Below are 18,566 nucleotides of genomic sequence, written 5' to 3' on the forward strand. Positions count from 1 at the left end.
CCTTTGCAAATACTGAGCTTACTTGTGAGTTCCCCACGCCGGGTGAGGTGACAGCCGCAAGGCGCAGCAGAGTTTGTCTGGGCTTGCAGGAGGGTCAGTGTGGATGGTAGGGGGGGCCCAGGGGTCTTTTTTCAGCTGCATCCCCCTCTCCGTGCATGTGGGTTCTGACCTGGGGCCTTGGCTGCTGGCCTTTATCAGCTCCTTAAAAGGAGCCCAAATCCCTGGCCGGCAGCTCCAGGCAGAAGCAGAGTTGGGGCTCCCCCCGAGGCAGCAGTTTATATCCGCTCTGCCAATTAACCACCGCCCTAGCCATGTGGGGTGTGGACTGCCATGACCCCCAGTGACAGATGGGGAACCCGAGGCTCAGAAAGGCCAAGTCATTGACAGCTTAATAAGGACCGAGTCAGGATTCAAAGCCAAGCCGCCCGCTTTTGGTCTGGGCGTTTAACCACAGGTTGCCCTGCTGTGTTGTAGAAAAGGGCACGGGTGCTCCGTACACGAAACAAAAGCACGAGGGAGTTCCCGTTGTGGCTCAACAGGTGAGGAACCCGACTAGTATCCATGAGGATGCGGGTTCGATCCCTGGCCTCTCAGTAGGACCCGGCGTTGCTGTGAGCTGCGGTGTAGGCCAGCAGCTGCAGCTCTGATTTGACCCCTAGCCTGGGAACTTCCATATGCTGCGGGTGTGGCCCTAAAAAGGGGGGGGGGCAAAAAACCCACTAAAGCGCCAAGAAGTGACGTGTGGGGGGCGGGGATGAGGGTCCTTAGGTGTGTCTTTACCCAAATGAGCTTCTGCAGAGTCTGGGTGACCTGAGGTACCACCTCTGTCCCCACATCTCTGGTTGGCATTCCTGCTGGCCAGACCACCACCTGCTGTCCTGGGCCACCGCCACCCCTGACCCGGGCATCACAGCACTGGGTCCCAGCCCCAAATCCTCTCTTGGCAGCTGACCTCCTGGTCTGTGAGCGGCCACCTGCAGAGCAGGTCGGGCTGTGGTTATTGAGTTTCTAGGTCCTGGTGACTGAGTGAGGCTACCCAATGCCACTTGCGGCTCCCAGGCTGTCTCCCCACAGGTCCAGTGCTCGGAATACATCCTGAGACACAAAGAAACGTCTGTTCCAGGCTGGTGCCTGTGGGCTCAGACCCAGAAAACAGTTGTTTGTCTCCAAGTGTCCTCAAACCCAACCTTGAGGCTCCGAGGCAGCCCCAGGCAGCCCCCCACTGGCCTGCACCCCATTTTCCCTTCTTGCACCAGGAGCCTCATATGCAGAGCAGGCCACGTGAACAGGGCCCCTTGTCATGGCTCGGATGGGACCTGGGCCCTTTTGGACCCTCGCCAGACTCTGGCGACATCAGCCTGGAAAAGAAAACAAGGGTGGATTCTCTGGGGAAAGAGCCCCAGTCTGCTGGGTGTGACGCTCCCTGGCCCATGATACCCACTCTCGTCCCCTGCCCACAGCCTGGGCTGGGCTGAGAGGGCTGTTCCTAGGGACAGCTGTGTCCTAGGTCCCCATTGGCTTTTGCCAGGCGGGGTCTTGGGCCACAGCAGCCACTGCCCTGCCTGTCCAGGTAGGTACCCTGGCCACCCCATCACCCACGAGCCTCTACTCCTATGGGTGTTTGCTGGAAAACCTGGAAATCTGGAAGAAACCTTTTCAAAAAAAAACCTGCAGGACTTCCTGCTGTGGCACAATGGGATCAGTGGCATCTCTGCATTGCCAGGATGCAGGTTCGACCCCTGGCCTGGCCCAGTAATTAAGGATCTGGCATTGCCGCAGCTGCGGCTTAGGTCATGCCTGTGGTTCCTGGCCTGGGAACTCCATATGCCATGGATCGGCCAAGAAAGAAAAGCAAAGCAAAACTGAACTATGGCCTTGCTCTGGTTCCCCTGGTCCCCCCCTCCCCGATGTCCTCTTTTTGTTCAGGACCCCGGGTTGCTGTTAGTTCTCCTGGGTCCCTCGTTTCCTCCCAGCTGACAGTTCCTTAGTCTGATCTTTCGTGACCTTGACACTTTTGGAGAGGTCTGGTCAGGTGTTTTGTAGCACGGCCCTCAGTTGGCGATTGTCTGCTGGCTCCCAGTGGTGAGACGGGGCTCTTGTTGGGGAGGATTCCGTGGCAGTGCTGTGTCCCCCATGGTGGTGCCATCAGGATTCCACCGTGTTGATGCGCCTTCTCCCTGGCAGAGTTCAATTTGTTGTCCTCAGTGCTTTGAAGTAACTGTTCTTTTTCTTCTTCTTCTTCTTCTTCTTCTTCTTCTTCTTTTTTGCCATGCTCAAGGCATCCCTGAGCAGGGATCAAACCTGAGCCACAGCAGTAACGATGCTGAACCCTTAACCACTGTGCCTCCAGGGAACTCCCTGAAGTTACTGTTTTTGGAAGGCACTTATCTTACAGGGCCAGGCACCGCTGGCAAGTGGGGGTCCCCAGAAGAGAAAGGGGGTCCACAGGTGGAAACCCATGCACAGGAGTTCCCCTTGTGGCTCAGCAGGTTAAGAACCCAACTAGTATCCATAAGGATGCGGGTTTGATCCCTGGCCTCGCTCAGTGGGTTAAGGGTTGAGTGTTGCCATCCATAGGGATCGGAGGTGGCTCAGATGTGGCGTTGCTGTGGCTGTGGCATAGGCTGGCAGCTGCAGCTCTGAGTCAACCCCTAGCTTGGGAACTTTCATATGCTGCAGGTGCAGCCCTACAAAGAAAAGAAAAAGAAAAAAGAGAAGGAAAGAAACCCATGCACAGACCAGGGAGCAACATAAGGGCTCCATGTGGTTGTGAATGGCAACCCCTGCAGCGAGTCAGTGTTTTGTGAATGGTCATTGTCACCATTTATGGGGCCCCTGCAATGTGCTAAGTGATTAACACATATTTGCGGAGTGTCTCTGGTGTGCCACGCACTGTTTCAGGTGCTAGTGAAACGGGTGACAGCCCACTCGTGAGCTTACCTGATGTCTAACCTGCTTATGGGCCCCGGAGGATGCTCTGAACCTCCAGCTCCATCGTTGAACCCACAAGGGGTCTTTGAAACCGGATTCCAGTGTTTCCAAAAGTGACTCTGTCCCCCCACCCCCCGCCCACCTCACTCACCTAGTTAGGATGTATCTTGTCTACTTTAGAGATGATAAAACCAAGGCCCTGAAATAGAAAGTAGCTCCCTCAGGGTTTCAGCAGTTGTGGGTGCAGTCAGGATTTGAACTGTGTCTGGCTCCGGACACCAGCTGCCCCCCACGTGACCTTGGGCAGGTTCCATTACTTCTGAGGGCCTCGGTTTGCTCATCTGTGTAATGAGCAGGTGAGGCTGGGTGACATCCCATGCACCTGCCAGCGCTGACGGCCGCTGACCTCGGACCTGTGTCCGCGTTAAACTTCTGAGTAAGTGGAGGGAGGCTGGCCTGTCCCTCCCTCAGCCTGTCGCTCACATCCGCTGCCTTGGTCCCTTCTCTTCCATGGGGTGGGGGTGGGTGGGGGTGGGGGCACCTCGGCTTTCTTGGCTCGGCTGGCCAGGAGATTGTCATCTCCAAGGGTGGGACCAGACTCAGAAGAGGTTGCTAGGAACGGGCTGTATCTGGGCCTCCATCAGTCCGGCCGATGGCCCCCAGCTGCCACGTCTGGCTGCCTTAGTGCAGCTCATTAGCCAGATGAAAAGCTGGGTGAAGAACTGGACCGGCCCAGCCAGTTCCCCGCCCTCCTGGGATCTGCATCCCCTCCCTGCAGGTTCCCGGATCCACCCACATTCCTATCCGCCTGGCGTGGGGCTCTGGGGCTCTCAGGCAGGCACATGTCTGTTCCCCTGGCCAGCTGGATGGCGGGAGGAACACAGGACCCTTTGGGGCCTCTTATTCAGGACTCCAAACCCCAAAGGCAAAAGTGCCGACACTGTGCCCCAGAGGCCTGGGTTGGAATCCCAGCTCTGCCCTGTTACTGGCCGTGAGCTGGAACCAAATTATCTAATTGCTCTGAGCCTCCGTTTCCCCATCTGTAAAATGGGAGAACAGAGCTACTTCAGGGGGTGGTAGGATTAAATGAGCTAATCCCTCTGTGATTTGCTCAGCACCAGCCGGACACATGGTCAGCCCTCTGTGAGTGTTTAACTACCATCTTCCAGGCAGCTGGGTGTAACCTGGAGCTGGCCCAGCCTCCCTGGAAAACAGGAGAAAAGGCGGGACCCACTGGAGGGGGAGGGGGAAGACGAAACTAACCCCATCACTTATAAATGGCACTTGCCCATGTTTTTGGTAATAGCTTTATTGAAATATAGCTCACATACCATATAATTCACTCATTTGAAGTGTACAATTCAGGAGTTCCCGTTGTGGCGCAGGGGAAATTAATCCGACTAGTATCCATGAGGATGCGGGTTCAATCCCTGGTCAGTGACTGTGGGTGGGGGATCTGGTGTTGCTGTGGTGTAGGCCAGCAGCTGTATCTCTGATATGACCCCTAGCCTGGGCATTTCCATATTCCATGGGTGCGGCCCTGAGAAGCCAAAAAAAAAAAAAAAAGTGTACAGTTCAATGGTTTTTAATATATTCACAGAAGTAGACAACTGCCCCCATAATCAACGTGAGAAAATTTCATCACCTTCAAAAGAAACCCACAGCTTCAGTGCTCACGCCCCATGCTCTGCCCCACCCCAGCCCCTGGCCACCACCACTGAGCCACGTGCTGCCTCTATGAATTTGCCTAGTCTAGATATTTCACATAAATGAAATCCTACAGGATGTGACCCTTTTTTTTTTTTTTTTTTTTTGTCTTTCTTGAGCCGCACCCACGGTGTATGGAGGTTCCCAGGCTAGGGGTCTAATTGGAGCTGTAGCCACCGGCCTACACCACGGCCACAGCAACGCGGGTTCTGAGCCGCGTCTGCAACCCACAACACAGCTCAAGGCAACGCTGGATCCTTAACCCACTGAGCAAGGCCAGGGATTGAACCCGCAACCTCATGGTTCCTAGTTGGATTCGTTAACCACTGCGCCACAACGGGAACTCCGGGATGTGACCCTTTTGTGTCTGGCTTCTTTCACTTAGCATAGTGGAGTTAGAGTTTCACAATACTTTAAGAATCTTTTTTTTTGGCCACACTCGCGGCATATGGAGGTTCCCAGGCTAGGGGTTGACTTAGAACTGCAGCTGCCGGCCTACACCACAGCCACAGCAACGCAGGATCCGAGCTGCATCCGAGACCTACACCACAGCTCACGGTAACGCCAGATCCTTAACCCACTGAGCGAGGCCAGTGATCGAACCTGCGTCCTGCTGGATACTAGTCAGACTCGGTTATGCTGAGCCACGACGGGAACTCCTCACCATACGTTAGTGTGATCTTCATTCCTTTTTTGGGCTGAATTATATTCTATCGTTTTTTAATTAATTAAAAAAATTTTTTTTGGTTTTCATGGCCACTCTTGGGGCCCATGGATGTTCTAGGTGAGGAGTCGAATTAGAGCTGCAGTGACAGGCCTATGCTACAGCCACGGCAACATGGGATCTGGGCCACATCTGCCACCTATGCCACAGCTTGTGGCAATGCTAGATCCTTAACCCACTGAATGAGGCCAGGGGTGGAACCCGCATCCTCACGGAGACTACCCTGGGTTCTCAATGCGCTGAGCTGCAGTGGGAACTCCTGAACCGTATTCCACTGTATGGATAGTTCGCCTCTCAATCACCCACTCCTTTGTTGACATCTGTGGGTGACTTTTTTTTTTTTGTCTTTTTGCCATTTCTTGGGCTGCTCTCGCGGCATATGGAGGTTCCCAGGCAAGGGGTAGAATTGGAGCGACAGCTGCCGGCCTCCACCAGAGCCACAGCAATGTGGGATCCAAGCTGTGTCTGCGACCTACACCACAGCTTACAGCAACGCCGGATCCTTAACCCACTGAGCAAGGCCAGGGATCGAACCTGCGACTGCATGGTTTCTAGTCGGATTCGTTAACCACTGAGCCACGACAGGAACTCCCATGTGGTTGCCTCTTTTTACCTGTTGTAAATAGTGCTGCTGTGAACATCTGGATGCGGGGGTCCTGTGTGGACCTCTGTTCATTTCCCTCGGGTGGGTATCAAGGAGTAGAATTGCTGCATCCTGGGCAGCTTTATGTTTAACTTTTTTTTTTTGTCTTTTTAGGGCCGCACCCTTTGCATATGGAGGTTCCCAGGCTAGGGGTTCAAATCAGACCTGTAGCCACCGGCCTACACCACAGCAACGCCAGATCAGAGCCGCATCTGCGACTCACACCACAGTTCACGGCAACGCCGGATCCTTAACCCCCTGAGTGAGGCCAGGGATCGAATCCGCATCCTCATGGATATTAGTCAGGTTCATTAACCGCTGAGCCACGACAGGAACTCCAATATGTTTAACTTTCTGAGAAGCTTTCAGAACAGGTTTCCAAAGCCCTGTACCACCCGGTCCCCCTGGCGGTGTGCGTGAGCGTTCTCCTTCGCCACATCCTTGCCGGCAGTTGCTCTCTCTGTCTTGTGACTTCTAGGCACCGTCATGGGTGAGAAGTGGTGTCCCAGTGCGGTCTGGGACACTGGGCCCTTTAAGCTAATCTGTTGAGTGCCTGTGGTGTCCTGAGAGTCCAGCAGGATTGTCACATGGAGTGGTTAACAGCCTGACCTCTGGGACCTATCCGAGTTGGAATTCTGGCTCTGACATTGAATTACTCTGACTTCGGGGAAGTTACTGAACCTCTTTGGTCCTCGATTTTCCTATCAGCAGAGTGGGAGGAATAATAGGATTACACGTTGGCCAGCATTACCTGAGGCTGCAGCGAAGACTGAGGAAGAAGTAGCAGGGGCCTGACATGTACGCAGTACATCAGCGCTCACATTATTATGGTGACTGATGGTGGTTGTTGCTGTGTGTTGGCTCATGCAATTTTTTTCCAGCACCCCCCTGGGTAGCAGTAGCTGGTGTTTGGTCATGTAGCCTCTGGAGCGAGACTGCCTGAGGAGACCATCCTGACTCCCATTCACAAGCGCTGTGACCCTGGGAAAGTGTCTTGACATCTCTGAGCCTTGCTTTCTTCCTTTGTAAGCTGTGTGACCCTGGGCAAGTGTCTTGACGTCTCTGAGCCTTGGTTTCCTCCTCTGTAAAGGGGTGCACAAACCTCCCCCAGAGACTTAGGGTGAGGATGCTGTGGAGGCAGTGCCTGTGAACGTGTCTGATGTCTGGCGAAGTGTGTGCGGTAAGCTCCCATTGCCACGGTGACTCTGGTTATCCCCAGTCAGCAGATGGAGACTGAGACCCCTTGAGAGCAAGGGCTTGCTTGGGATGGTCCAAGCCGTCAGTAGCCCAGCAGAACTTGGAACCCACACCGGTCTGACCACAAGCTTCCCCTGAGCTCTACTGTGTTTGTTCTCCACCAGGAGTGCCAGGTCTCTGGGGCTGGCTGTCCCCTGATCCATGTCCCCTTCTGGGGCCGGGCTTCAGCTGGAATAATGGATTGGCCAGGGTGGGGCCCAGAAGGCACTCTCCTTGAACCTGCCCTGCATGGTGAGGGGGCTGGTTTGGGAGCTGGCCCCATGCCCCGAGGTGGGGCCGGGCTGGACCCAAGAAGGATGAAGGCGCCCACTTAGCCCACACCACAGGTTCCCAGTGGTGGCCCAAAGCATCATGGACTAAATATTTGGGTTGAGACTCACCCTCACCACGTCAGTGGCTGGGTGGGGCTGAGGGGCAGAAGAGCCTGCATTCCCCATGCGGTCTGCCCAGCCAGCGCGGCAGCCTTACTCCTCCAGACCCAGATCTCCCATCCACAGCCCCACTTCTGAGCCTTCCTGGACCCTCCACTGGATACCAGCTTTCTCTCTTGCAGGACTTCTCAGAGCCTTTACTGGCTCATGAAGTTATTAAGGGGTTAGGTTTCCTAACTGCCTTGACTGATAAAGCCTTCAGTCCAGGAGGGATTGCCAGGTCCAAGGTTCTTGGGATCCCACTTTGGGAAAGACTGCCTCCTTGGTTGACTTTGGAGAGGCCGTGCGTGTCTGGATCTTGTTCCCTGAGGCCCTCCCCTCTCCCCTGCTAGCTCCTGGCACAGAGTGGGCCCCAGGCAGGGTTTGGGACATGGTTGGCCAGCCTCACAGCTTCTGCTGCTGTCCCTGTTTCTGCCCGCCACACTGCAGGATTTCAGGGTCCCCTGATAGCAATAATAATAGCAATAGCAATAATAACATGGCCTCGTGGGTCCAGCTCTGGAGATCTAAGTTCAGAGGGTCTGGTTAGTGCCTGGGAATTTGAATGTTTCATGCCTCAGTGGCTGGCTCCCAGGCCTTGATTTGAGGAATTCCACTCCAAAGAGCTGGCAGCCCCCTCTACTGGATGGTCAAGAACCGCACCCTGGCCCACCCCAAGGGGCACACCCAGGACCTGCCTCTTTCATGGCCTGTCCTCATTGGAACCTTCTGCCCACAAACCCCAGCTTCTCTTCATCCTTCAGAACCCAGGCACCATCACCTCCTCCAGGAAGCCTTCGTTGGCCACCCCCATTCCCATCAAGCTGATCAGGAGGCTCCCTGGTCATGTCTGCCTCAGTCTTTTGACGGTTTATGTAAATGCTGATTTCCTCCTGGTCTGGGGGTGAGCTCTCAGAGGGCAAGGCTGTGTCTGTGTGTGGTGCTGGGCCTGGCACACAGTAGGTGCTTAATAAGTGTGGGCAGAATGAAACTATTGAGAGCTGAACTGAGCTGCTCAGGCCCCACTGTGGAGTCAGCATGAAAGGGTCTTTGATGGAGACTGGGGGACTCTGTGCTCATCTTGACCACCACTGGCAGCTGGCTGCCTGGTTGGCTGCCTGGCTGGCTGACTAGCTGTGTGACCTTGGCCAAGTTGCTTTCCCTCTCTGGTCTTTGTTTCTTTCTTTGTTTAAAGGAAACATCAACAAAGTGGGAGATTGACAATGATCAGTAAGTCTCCTTAACCACTATAATTAGGAAACTTTGTGAGGCTTCCTGGGTTCCCAGCCCTTTGTCCATCTGAGAGTGGGAAGCAAAGGCACAGAGGGGGGCAGCAGTTTGGCCAGGTCATGCAGCTGGAACCCACATCTGAGTCCAAAGCCATGGTCCTCCCTCCCACAGTCGTGTTTGCCAGAGTGGTCTCTGGTGTGACTTTATGGGCCAGGACAGATGTGACAAGAGAGGACACAGAAATACTGAGTGAGAAAACCATTCGGATTTCAAGTGTCTCGGATACTCTGAGAACACCCAGGAGAGGGTCTTAGCTTGCTGCCAACACAGCTCTAACTTGGCTGTGGTGCATGCCAAGCTCTGCTTTGAAGGAGGAGAGGGCAGGGCTTGGTCTCAACGTGTGCAGGCCGCCAAGTGTGCAGCTGGAACATAATGCTGTCCTTTTATTTCCATGGGATTTTTCTCTTTTGGCCGCACCCAAGGTATTTGGAAAGTTCCCGGGCAGGGACAGCACCAGATCCTTAACCTGCTGAGCCACCAGGGAACTCCTCTATGGAATTCATTTTGGCATTTGCCTCCGTTTATGGCAAAGGCTTCTGTTTTATGTTTACAGTGGAGAGAGCAAGTTCCCTTTTTAAAGTAAGTTTATGTAAATGTAAAAAGTGGGGGAGTTCCCGTCATGGCACAGTGGAAACGAATCCGACTAGGAACCATGAGGTTGCGGGTTCGATCCCTGGACTCGCTCGGTGGGTTAAGGATCCAGCGTTGCTGAGAGCTGTGGTGTAGGTTGCAGATGTGGCTCAGATCCTGTGTTGCTGTGGCTGTGATGTAGGCCGGAAGCTACAGCTCCAATTAGACCCCTAGCCTGGGAACCTCCATATGCCGCAGGAGCAGCCCTAGAAAAGGAAAAAAGACAAAACAAACAAACAAACAAAAAATAGTGAGTAGATTGAAAGAAAAATATCAGATATTTCATAATAAGAGTGCTTGCACAAAAACTTGTACCCAGATGTTCAGAGCAGCCTGATCTGTAATGGCTAAAAGGTGGAAACAACCCAAATGTCCTCCAGTGGTTGACCAGAGAAACGAAATGTGGCATATCCATGCTGTGGAATATTATGCAGCCATAAAAAGGAATGAAGCACTGACACATGTTACAACATGCTTTCCCCTCAAAAAATACTGTGTTAAGTGAAAGAAATTAAATAGGAAAGACCTCATATTGTATGATCCCATTTCCATGAAACATCCAGAATAGGCAAATCCAGAGACATAAAGCATATTTGTGGCTGCCAGGGGCTGGGGGGAGGGATACTGGGAAATGAGGGCTAATGGGTGTGGGGTCCTTTTGGGGGTGATAAAACCATTCTCAAATTATGCAGTAATGACGGTTATACAACCTTGTGAAAACACTCAAGTGGGTGAGTTTTGCCTAAATTAAAAAATATGGGGAAAAAAAAACAAAACATGTGCTCTGCCTACATGATCAAAGAGAAGCCTGAGCATGATGGCCAGAGTAGGGGCCAGGTGCTGCCTGGTTGCTGTGGCTTCAGGAACACTGCCCTGGGGGTGAGGTAGGGGGCAGGGGACAGCCAGGCTCCATCTGAGACTCCCTGGGCCAGCTCCCGCTCCAAGCCTGGGAGGCCGGGTGCTCGTGGGGACTGGGCCTGGGCCTCGCCCACCTCCCAAACTCTGCCTGCAGCATCTCGAACAAGGAGCTGTCAGAGCTGATTGAGCAGCTGCAGAAGAATGCCGACCAGGTGGAGAGAAACATCGTGGACACGGAGGCCAAGATGCAGAGCGTGAGTCCTGTCTCCCGTCCCGGTGCCCCCATGCCAGCTGACCCCACGGTTCTGCCCCTGAGCGACTTGGAGATCTTATTTAGCCTCCCCGGGGAGGGCGGTGGGTGGGCCTCCAGGGGCGGAGGCAGGGATGTGCTCTTCACCCTACTGTGCTCAGAATGACCCGAAAAGAACACCGCATGATCCAGCTCCCAAAGTGCCAGGTAGAGACGCGCTGCAAGCACCCTCGGTATTGGCATTAATACCGGCTCCTCCACCCCAGGCACTAGGTCCTGCAGCTCGTGGGCCTCCTTGTCTGGAAGGATGTCTCCCCACAGTCTCAGGAGCCAGGCCCCTGTTAGGATCCCAGCCTTACCATTTACTGTGTGACTTTGGGCAGGTCGCTTTACCTCTCTGTTCATGTGATGCCCTCTGAGCACCCCCACGTCCTGGGCTGCTGTAAAGATTTGATGAGATTGTGCTGTGCAGTGCAGAGCTCAATGTCATTATCTTTTTTTTTTTTTTTTTTTGTCTTTTTAGAGCCGCACTGGCGGCATATGGAGGTTCCCAGGCTAGGGGTCTAATTGGAGCTCTAGCTGCCGGCCTACATCCGTCATAGCCATAGCAACGCGGGATCTGAGCCGCATCTTCAACCTACACCACAGCTCTCGGCCGGGTCCTTAACCTGCTACCTCATGGTTCATGGTCGGATTTGTTTCCACTGAGCCACAACAGGAACTTCTCAATGTCATTATCAACAGCCCCACGCTGACTTCTCCCACCGCTGCTGCTGCTCAGATGCAGGCTGGGCCCATCGCTTTCCCTCTCTGTGCTTAGTTTCCTCTCCTGTTACCTGGGGATGACAACCAGCCTGAGACAGAAGTGTCTCCTGGGTATTTTGCACTGGGGGCAGCGCTGGAGTCGTGCGTGCTCACACCCGTGAGCTGCTGAGAGAACCACCTCCTCTTTGAACCCTCCGCCAGCCCGGTGCGGTTGACACACGGAGGTTCCCAGGCTAGGGGTCAAATCAGAGCTGTAGCTGCCGGCCTACACCACAGCCACAGCAACGCAGGATCCAAGCCGTGTCTGGGACCTACACCACAGCTCACAGCAACACTGGATCCTTAACCCACTGAGCGAGGCCAGGGATTGAACCTGCAACCTCATGGTTCCTAGACGGATTCGTTTGCACTGCACCATGATGGGAACTCTTGAGTTTACACTTTTTTTGTAGCTGGAGAACCTGAGGTTCAGAGCCAGAAGAGCGTGTCAGTGATAGAGTCAATCCCAGAGGTTTTCCAAAGGTGGGGTTGCCAGATTGAGCAAATAAAAATATAGGCTATCCAGTTAAAGTTGAATTTTAGAACACGAATAAATTTGGGGAGTATAAGTATGTTCCATGTACTTCTTGGGATATACTTATACTATGAAATTAGCCAGAGTTTATCTGAAATTTGCATGTAACTGGCCGGTCTGTATTTCATCTGCATTCTAGGTGTGACGCAGAGGTGGGTCCAGAGGAGGAGGGGGCTGAGGGTAGACAGGTCATGAGGGAGGTCAAGGTCCAGCCAGACCCAGTGCTGTCCCCAGGCTTGCTGTGACTGCCCAGGTGGCCGCCCACCTGAGGGCCAGTCCACAGGCAGCCCAGAGACCTAAGGGACAGGGGTGGGCTGGGGATGGCACAGCTGGGTGGGGGGGTGAGAAACGGGAGTGGGAAAGGCAAGAAGGCCCCCTCTGTTCCCTGCCAGGCCCCCACCCCTTCCCTGCACTCCCTGACCCCACCTTTCCAGCCTCAGCTGGTCCTGCCTGCTCCTTTCACTCTGGCTGTGCCCTTGCCCTGGTACCCAGCCCTTCTGGTCATGTTTGAGCCCCCTCTCTTGCGGCTGCTGTGGTGGCGTGTATTTTCCTAAATGAAAACAGCTTTTGGGGATGTGTCCTTTTTTCCTCCTAATAAAAATAATCTATGTTTATTACAAACATTTCAGGGCTGATAAACAAGTAGAACAAGTTAAGTAAATTAAGATGGAACACAGGAGTTCCCATTGTGGCTGCAGTGGGTTAAGAGCCTGAGTCGTATCCATGAAGATTTGGGCTTAATCTCTGGCCTTGCTCAGTGGGTTAAGGATCCAACATTGCTGTGAGCTGTGATATAGGTCACAGATGCGGCACAGCTTGGATCTGGCATTGCTGTGGCTGTGCTGTAAGCGGGCATCTGTAGCTCTGATTCAACCCCTAGCCTGGGAACTTTCATATGCCGCAGGAGTGCCCCGAAAAAGAAAAAGAAAAAAAAAGATGGAGCATAATTCCAGAGAGAACTACCATCTATGAATGTTCTCATGTTTGACCTTCTCATGTGTGTGTGTTTGTGTGTGTAGGGTCCAGTCCTCTCGTATTTGCTTAAAGTAACAAGGGTGTTTTTGGAAGATGATTTTGAACTTTTATTTTTTCTGTTTCAAATGAACAAACTTGAAAAAAGGAACCACGCTTGGAAGACCGCATGGGCTAATCTTTGTCTTTTTCTCTTCCTTCCTTCCTTTTTTCCGAAGAAAACAGCATTATTAATCATATTCCCCAAAAATTCTCTTGAATTTTCCTGTTTTTGTTTTTTGTTTGTTTGTTTTGTCTTTTTGCTATTTCTTGGGCCGCTCCCATGGCATATGGAGGTTCCCAGGCTAGGGGTCTAATTGGAGCTGTAGTCTCTGGCCTACGCCAGAGCCACAGCAACGCAGGATCCGAGCCGCGTCTGCAACCTACGACACAGCTCATGGCAACGCCGGATCGTTAACCCACTGAGCAAGGGCAGGGACTGAACCCGCAACCTCATGGTTCCTAGTTGGATTCGTTAACCACTGCGCTACGACGGGAACTCCCTGTTTTTCGTTTAAAAATTGAGATGCCCATAAGATAAAATTAACCTTTTCAAGTTCAACTTTGTGGCACCTTGTACCTTTACAGTGTTGTGTGGCCACCTCCTCTATCTGGTTCCAAGGCCCCTTCGTCATCCCAGCTCTGCGCCTATTAGCGGTCTTCCCCCCCCCGGCAACCACTAATCAGCTTTTTGTAATTATCCTAATTTTTTGTTTCTTTGGCTGCAGCCACAGTGTGTGGAAGTTCCCAGGCCAGGGATGGAACTCATGACACAGCAGCAACCCAAGCCACAGCAGTGAAAACACCAGGCCCTTAACCTGCTGTGCCGCCGGGAAACTCCTAGCTTAATTTTTTTTTAGGGCTGCACCTATGGCATATGGAAGTTCTCAGGGTAGGGGTCGAATTGGAGCTGCAGCTGCCAGCCTTCACCACAGCCATAGCAACATGGGAACTGAGCGGCGTCTGCAACCTATACTGCAGCTCACAGTAACACCAGATCCTTAACCCTCTGAGTGAGGGATGGAACTTGCATCCCCATGGCTCCTCGTTACTGCTGAGCCGCAATGGGAACTGCCTTTTTTTTTTTTTTTTTTTTGCTTTTTTTCCCTATGTTATTTTTTTTATTCTTTATTTTTTGGTCTTTTTGCCTTTTCTCGCCTGCTCCTGAGGCATATAGAGGTTCCCAGGCTAGGGGTCCAATCAGAGCTGTAGCCGCCGGCCTGTGTCAGAGCCACAGCAACACAGGATCCGAGCCACGTCTGCACCACAGCTCACAGCCACGCCGGATCCTTAACCCACTGAGCAAGGCCAGGAATCGAACCCGCAACCTCATGGTTCCTAGTCGGACTCGTTAACCACTGCGCCACGGCGGGAACTCCCCTAGCTTATTTTTTAAACGCTGCTAAAGTTGGAGGGATTAGAGAACATCCATGTCTCCACCGCCCAGATTCTGCCAGCGATGTCTGCTGGACTGGCTTCATCACAGGTCTGTCCATCAGCCTGTGGGTCATTCAGTCCCTACGATATTTTTTACTTTATTATTATTATTATTATTTTTCTCTTTCTTTTTAGAGCCGAACCCATGGCATACAGAAGTTCCCAGTGTAGGGGTCGAATCGGGACAGCTGCACGGCCACAGCAACGCTGGATCCGAGCCACGTCTATGACCCTCACCACAGTGCATGGCAATGCCAGGATCCTTAACCCACTGAGCAAGGCCAGGGATCGAACCTGTGCCCTCATAGGTACTAGTTGGGTTTGTTACCGCAGAGTCATGAAGGGAACTCCTGATTTTTGTTTACTTTAAAGTGAAACACATGTAAGGTCTCTGGAGAGTATCCAGATGTTAAGGGTTCACCCTCCCACGTTCCTGTGCCAGTAGGTCGCCCCGGCACCGTTCCTGGGGTGAGGGTGGAGCACGTTTCCAGAAATGTCCCAGGGACCTTCCCAGTCCGTCCTGCCCAGAGGTAACCACTGTGCAGCCTGCGTCCTCATCGATCCGTCTTGCCCGACGGTGGACTCTTGAACGCTTCCCCTCCACGCGGCTCGCTCCGTGCTCTCTCCCCCTCATCGGGGGGTGCTGGCCTCCCCCCACAGCACCTGCGCCTCTGAATTAGGAAATGATTAACTGACGTCCCTCTTGTGCAGAATTAATCCGTGGCACTATCACTGACCAGCAGAGCTTCAGATCAGCGGGTGATGATGGAACGAATAAAATTCCCCCACGCCAAGGATCATGATGTTTCGTTGTATTTCCTGTCGTTGCTATCAATTTTTAACTGGCCAGCCCCAGCCGTGGCACACTAATGGCCCAGTGCCTCTGGTCTTGTGACACTCGGGCCTCAACTCCAAGGCCCTCCAGGCCCTGGGTGCCCCCAGCCCTCAGCCCTCCCCCTACCGGCCTGGGTGGGGTAGGCTAAACACCTTATCTTCCTCTGAGAGGAAGCCGTTCCACTTTTTCCTTTTGCCATTCTTCCCTTCCGTCTTCTTTTTTCTTTTCCTTTCTTTCTTTCTTTTTTTTGCTTTTTAAGGCCGCACCTATGTTATATGAGGTTCACAGACTAGGCGTCAAATTGGAACTACAGCCACAATGTGGCGTAGGCTGGAAGCTGCAGCTCTGCTTGGACTCCTAGTCTGGGAACCTCCATGTAAGGCAGGTGGGGCCCTAAAATAGCAAAAAAAAAAAAAAAAAAGGATAGATGAGGTGCACTGTGCCTTCTCCCACTTTCTCCCTATGCCTCCTTCCAGCCTCAATCACAGAGGTCCTTTCCTGCCGCAGGGCCTTTGCACAGGCTGTTCCCTCTGCCTAGGACACTCTTCCCAGTCTTCCTTTAGTCTTAGGCTGTGTCACTGCCTCAGAAGGGCCTCACTGACCCCTGGAGCAAGTCTCCCACATTCCACCTCTGCTGCGTTCCCTTGGTAACACCAGCTTGTATGAACTTGCAGTCACCCTTCTGCGGCTCATTTGTTGACCTGCCTTCCTGGGGGGTCTCCCCTGGGCTGGGCTGGGCGGGGCCAAGGCTCTGCACTGCTGCCTTCCCAGCCCAAGCTGCCACAAGGAGGCACAGGACAGAGCCAGAGGAGCCTGTCCTCTGCCCCTCTCCTCCTCCCACCCCTCCTGTCCTGTGCCCACTGAGTCCCCGCCCACCGTCCCCCCCCCCAGCCCTTTCTTGTGACTCTCACAGGATCTGGCCGGGCTGCAGGAGGGCCGGCAGCCCGAGCACCGGGACGTGGCCTTGCAGAAGGTGTCGGACTCGGAGAAGCTTCTGTACGTGCTGGAGGCAGATGCGGCCATCGCCAAGCAAATGAAGCACCCCCAGGGGGACATGATCGCTGAGGAGTAGGTCCCCTCCATTTCGGGTCCTGGGGGTGCTGCTCAGGGCGGGGCAGGGGGCTGCAGCCCTTGCAGCATTCAGGAGCCCAGTCAGGGTTCGTCGAGGGTCTAGCACACACCAGACATTTTGCGGTCAGGGAGGCTGGGGCTCAGGGTGCTGGTGTCCCCTGTTCTGGTCATAGTGTGACCACAGCCCCCGACCCCCACGCTTGCGAACACACTCTCCCCATGCCCGATGCCCAGCTGGCTTCCCAAATGCGTGGCTCTCGCCTCAACTCAGATGTGGACGAACCACTGTCCTTGTCGCAGCCCAGACCATCCTACGGCCCTTTTGGATGGTGGGCTCCAAAAACCTGCCTGTTTCTTCTGGAAGCTTCTGTGGTTCTAGGCACACAGTAGGCCCTCAGGAAACATTGGCAGGAGAAGGCAGGATGAAGCAAAGTGCACAAAAGCAGGGTGGGAGTGACTGCCCGGAGCCCAAGGCCACCGTGACCCTGACTTTCCAGGTCACTGCGCAGAAAGATGAGGCCGGGGGCTGGGGTGGGAGGTACCACCTCAGGGAGAGGCCAGTCTCCCCACCAACCAGCCCCACTAACCTGGGTGGCCGCTCTCCCTGCTCAGCATCCGTCAGCTGAAGGAGCGTGTGACCAACCTCCGCGGGAAACACAAGCAGATCTACAGCCTGGCGGTGAAGGAGGTGGACCCGCAGGTCAACTGGGAGGCCCTGGTGGAGGAAAAGCTGGTACGGCCTGGGCTTCAGCTGGTGGAGGGCATGCGTGGGCCAGGAGACCCCCACTGTTTAAGCGGTGTCACAGTCCAGCCAGGGAGGGAGTCATGTTCTCAGTGTTTCTTAATATTTGTGTCCATGACATGAGCAAGGCTCAGAGAGGTGCAGCACCTAGCCCAAGGTCACAGAGCAGAAGTAGTGGAGATTGGGGCCCTCCCGGGATCGTTTGGGTCCTGCCAGGCTGGAGCCAGGGGCCAGATTTTGGGCTGGCTGCTGCCCTTCCTGTTTCCTTGCCAGCCCATCTCCACCATGGAGAAGCTCGGCCACTGATGTGGCTCTTAGCGAGAGACTCCCCCTCCCCGGCGGGCTGCGTGTCCTGAGCCCCAGCCCATACCTTCCCCCCCCCCCCCCCACCCCCGTGCTGTCTCTCTGCCCGCCGGCCAGGACAAGCTAAGCAGCCAGAGCTTCGGGACGGACCTGCCGCTGGTGGACCACCAGGTGGAGCAGCATAACATTTTCCACAATGAGGTCAAGGCCATCGGGCCCCACCTGGCCAAGGACGGGGGCAAGGTGTGTGCATGGGGGTGGAGGGCCCCGCTGGGACGAGGGGCTCCCACCCGTTCCCCCACCCTAACCCTGGCCCCCTGCTCCGTCCCCAGGAGCCGAACAGCGAACTGCAGGCCAAGTACCAGAAGCTACTGGTGAGATGCCCTGGGGAACAGGATGAGAGGGGATGGGACGCCCGGCTGTGGGGTCAGAAGCGTGTGCAGTAAACATTTCAAACAGACAGAGGGCGCTGAAGGCAGAAGAGACAGTACCCCGAGCCCTACCTGAGAGGCGCCCCTGCTCGCCTTGTGCTCCCAAAACCCCAAGGGACCCCCATCCTACTGTTTGCTTCTTTTTTGTGTGTGCTTTCTAAAATTATTAAAGTGTAGTTAATTTACAATATTGTGCCCATTTCTGCCACACACACATACACACACACACATATTTATATATATATATATACACATTCTTTTTTTTTTTTTTTTTTTTTTTGTCTTTTTAGGGCCATACCCGTGGCATATAGAAGTTCCCAGGCTAGGGATCAAATTGGAACTACAGCTGCTGGCCACAGCAACACTGGATCCTTAACCCACCCAGCCATGCCAGGGATTGAACCCCTGTCCTCATAGATACTAGTCAGGTTTGTTAAGTGCTGAGCCAAGACAGGAACTCCCTATATATGTTTTTGTTATGCATTTTAAAAATTATAATTGATTTACAATGTTACCGTTTGCGTCTTATTCTTTATTGAGCACCTACTGTATGCCAAGTATGATGCCATGTGCTTAATAAGCAAACATTTTGTTTCCCTTTCAAAACGTTTAAAGAATGTCCTTTTTTTAAAAAACCATGACAGCAGCGACTCGTCTCATCTCCTCTCGCATAGATGCTTTCTTGCTGTGGACGTGA

At 53.7% G+C, this 18,566-nt stretch overlaps 1 protein-coding gene across 2 annotated transcripts in view; it reads left to right on the forward strand.

Moving 5' to 3' along the window:
* The window catches only part of PPL (periplakin), a 51,393-nt gene that overhangs the window by 14,212 nt on the left and 18,615 nt on the right, over nt 1-18,566 (forward strand). For both annotated transcript variants that reach the window (XM_003124640.4, XM_013995670.1), the window contains exons 2-6: nt 10,605-10,704; nt 16,236-16,390; nt 17,006-17,126; nt 17,556-17,681; nt 17,771-17,812. In XM_003124640.4, the coding sequence (XP_003124688.4) occupies nt 10,605-10,704; nt 16,236-16,390; nt 17,006-17,126; nt 17,556-17,681; nt 17,771-17,812 (544 nt within the window). The remainder of the gene's footprint in view (nt 1-10,604; nt 10,705-16,235; nt 16,391-17,005; nt 17,127-17,555; nt 17,682-17,770; nt 17,813-18,566) is intronic.

The sequence above is a fragment of the Sus scrofa genome, chromosome 3, assembly GCF_000003025.6.
Source record: "Sus scrofa isolate TJ Tabasco breed Duroc chromosome 3, Sscrofa11.1, whole genome shotgun sequence".
Taxonomy (NCBI): domain Eukaryota; kingdom Metazoa; phylum Chordata; class Mammalia; order Artiodactyla; family Suidae; genus Sus; species Sus scrofa.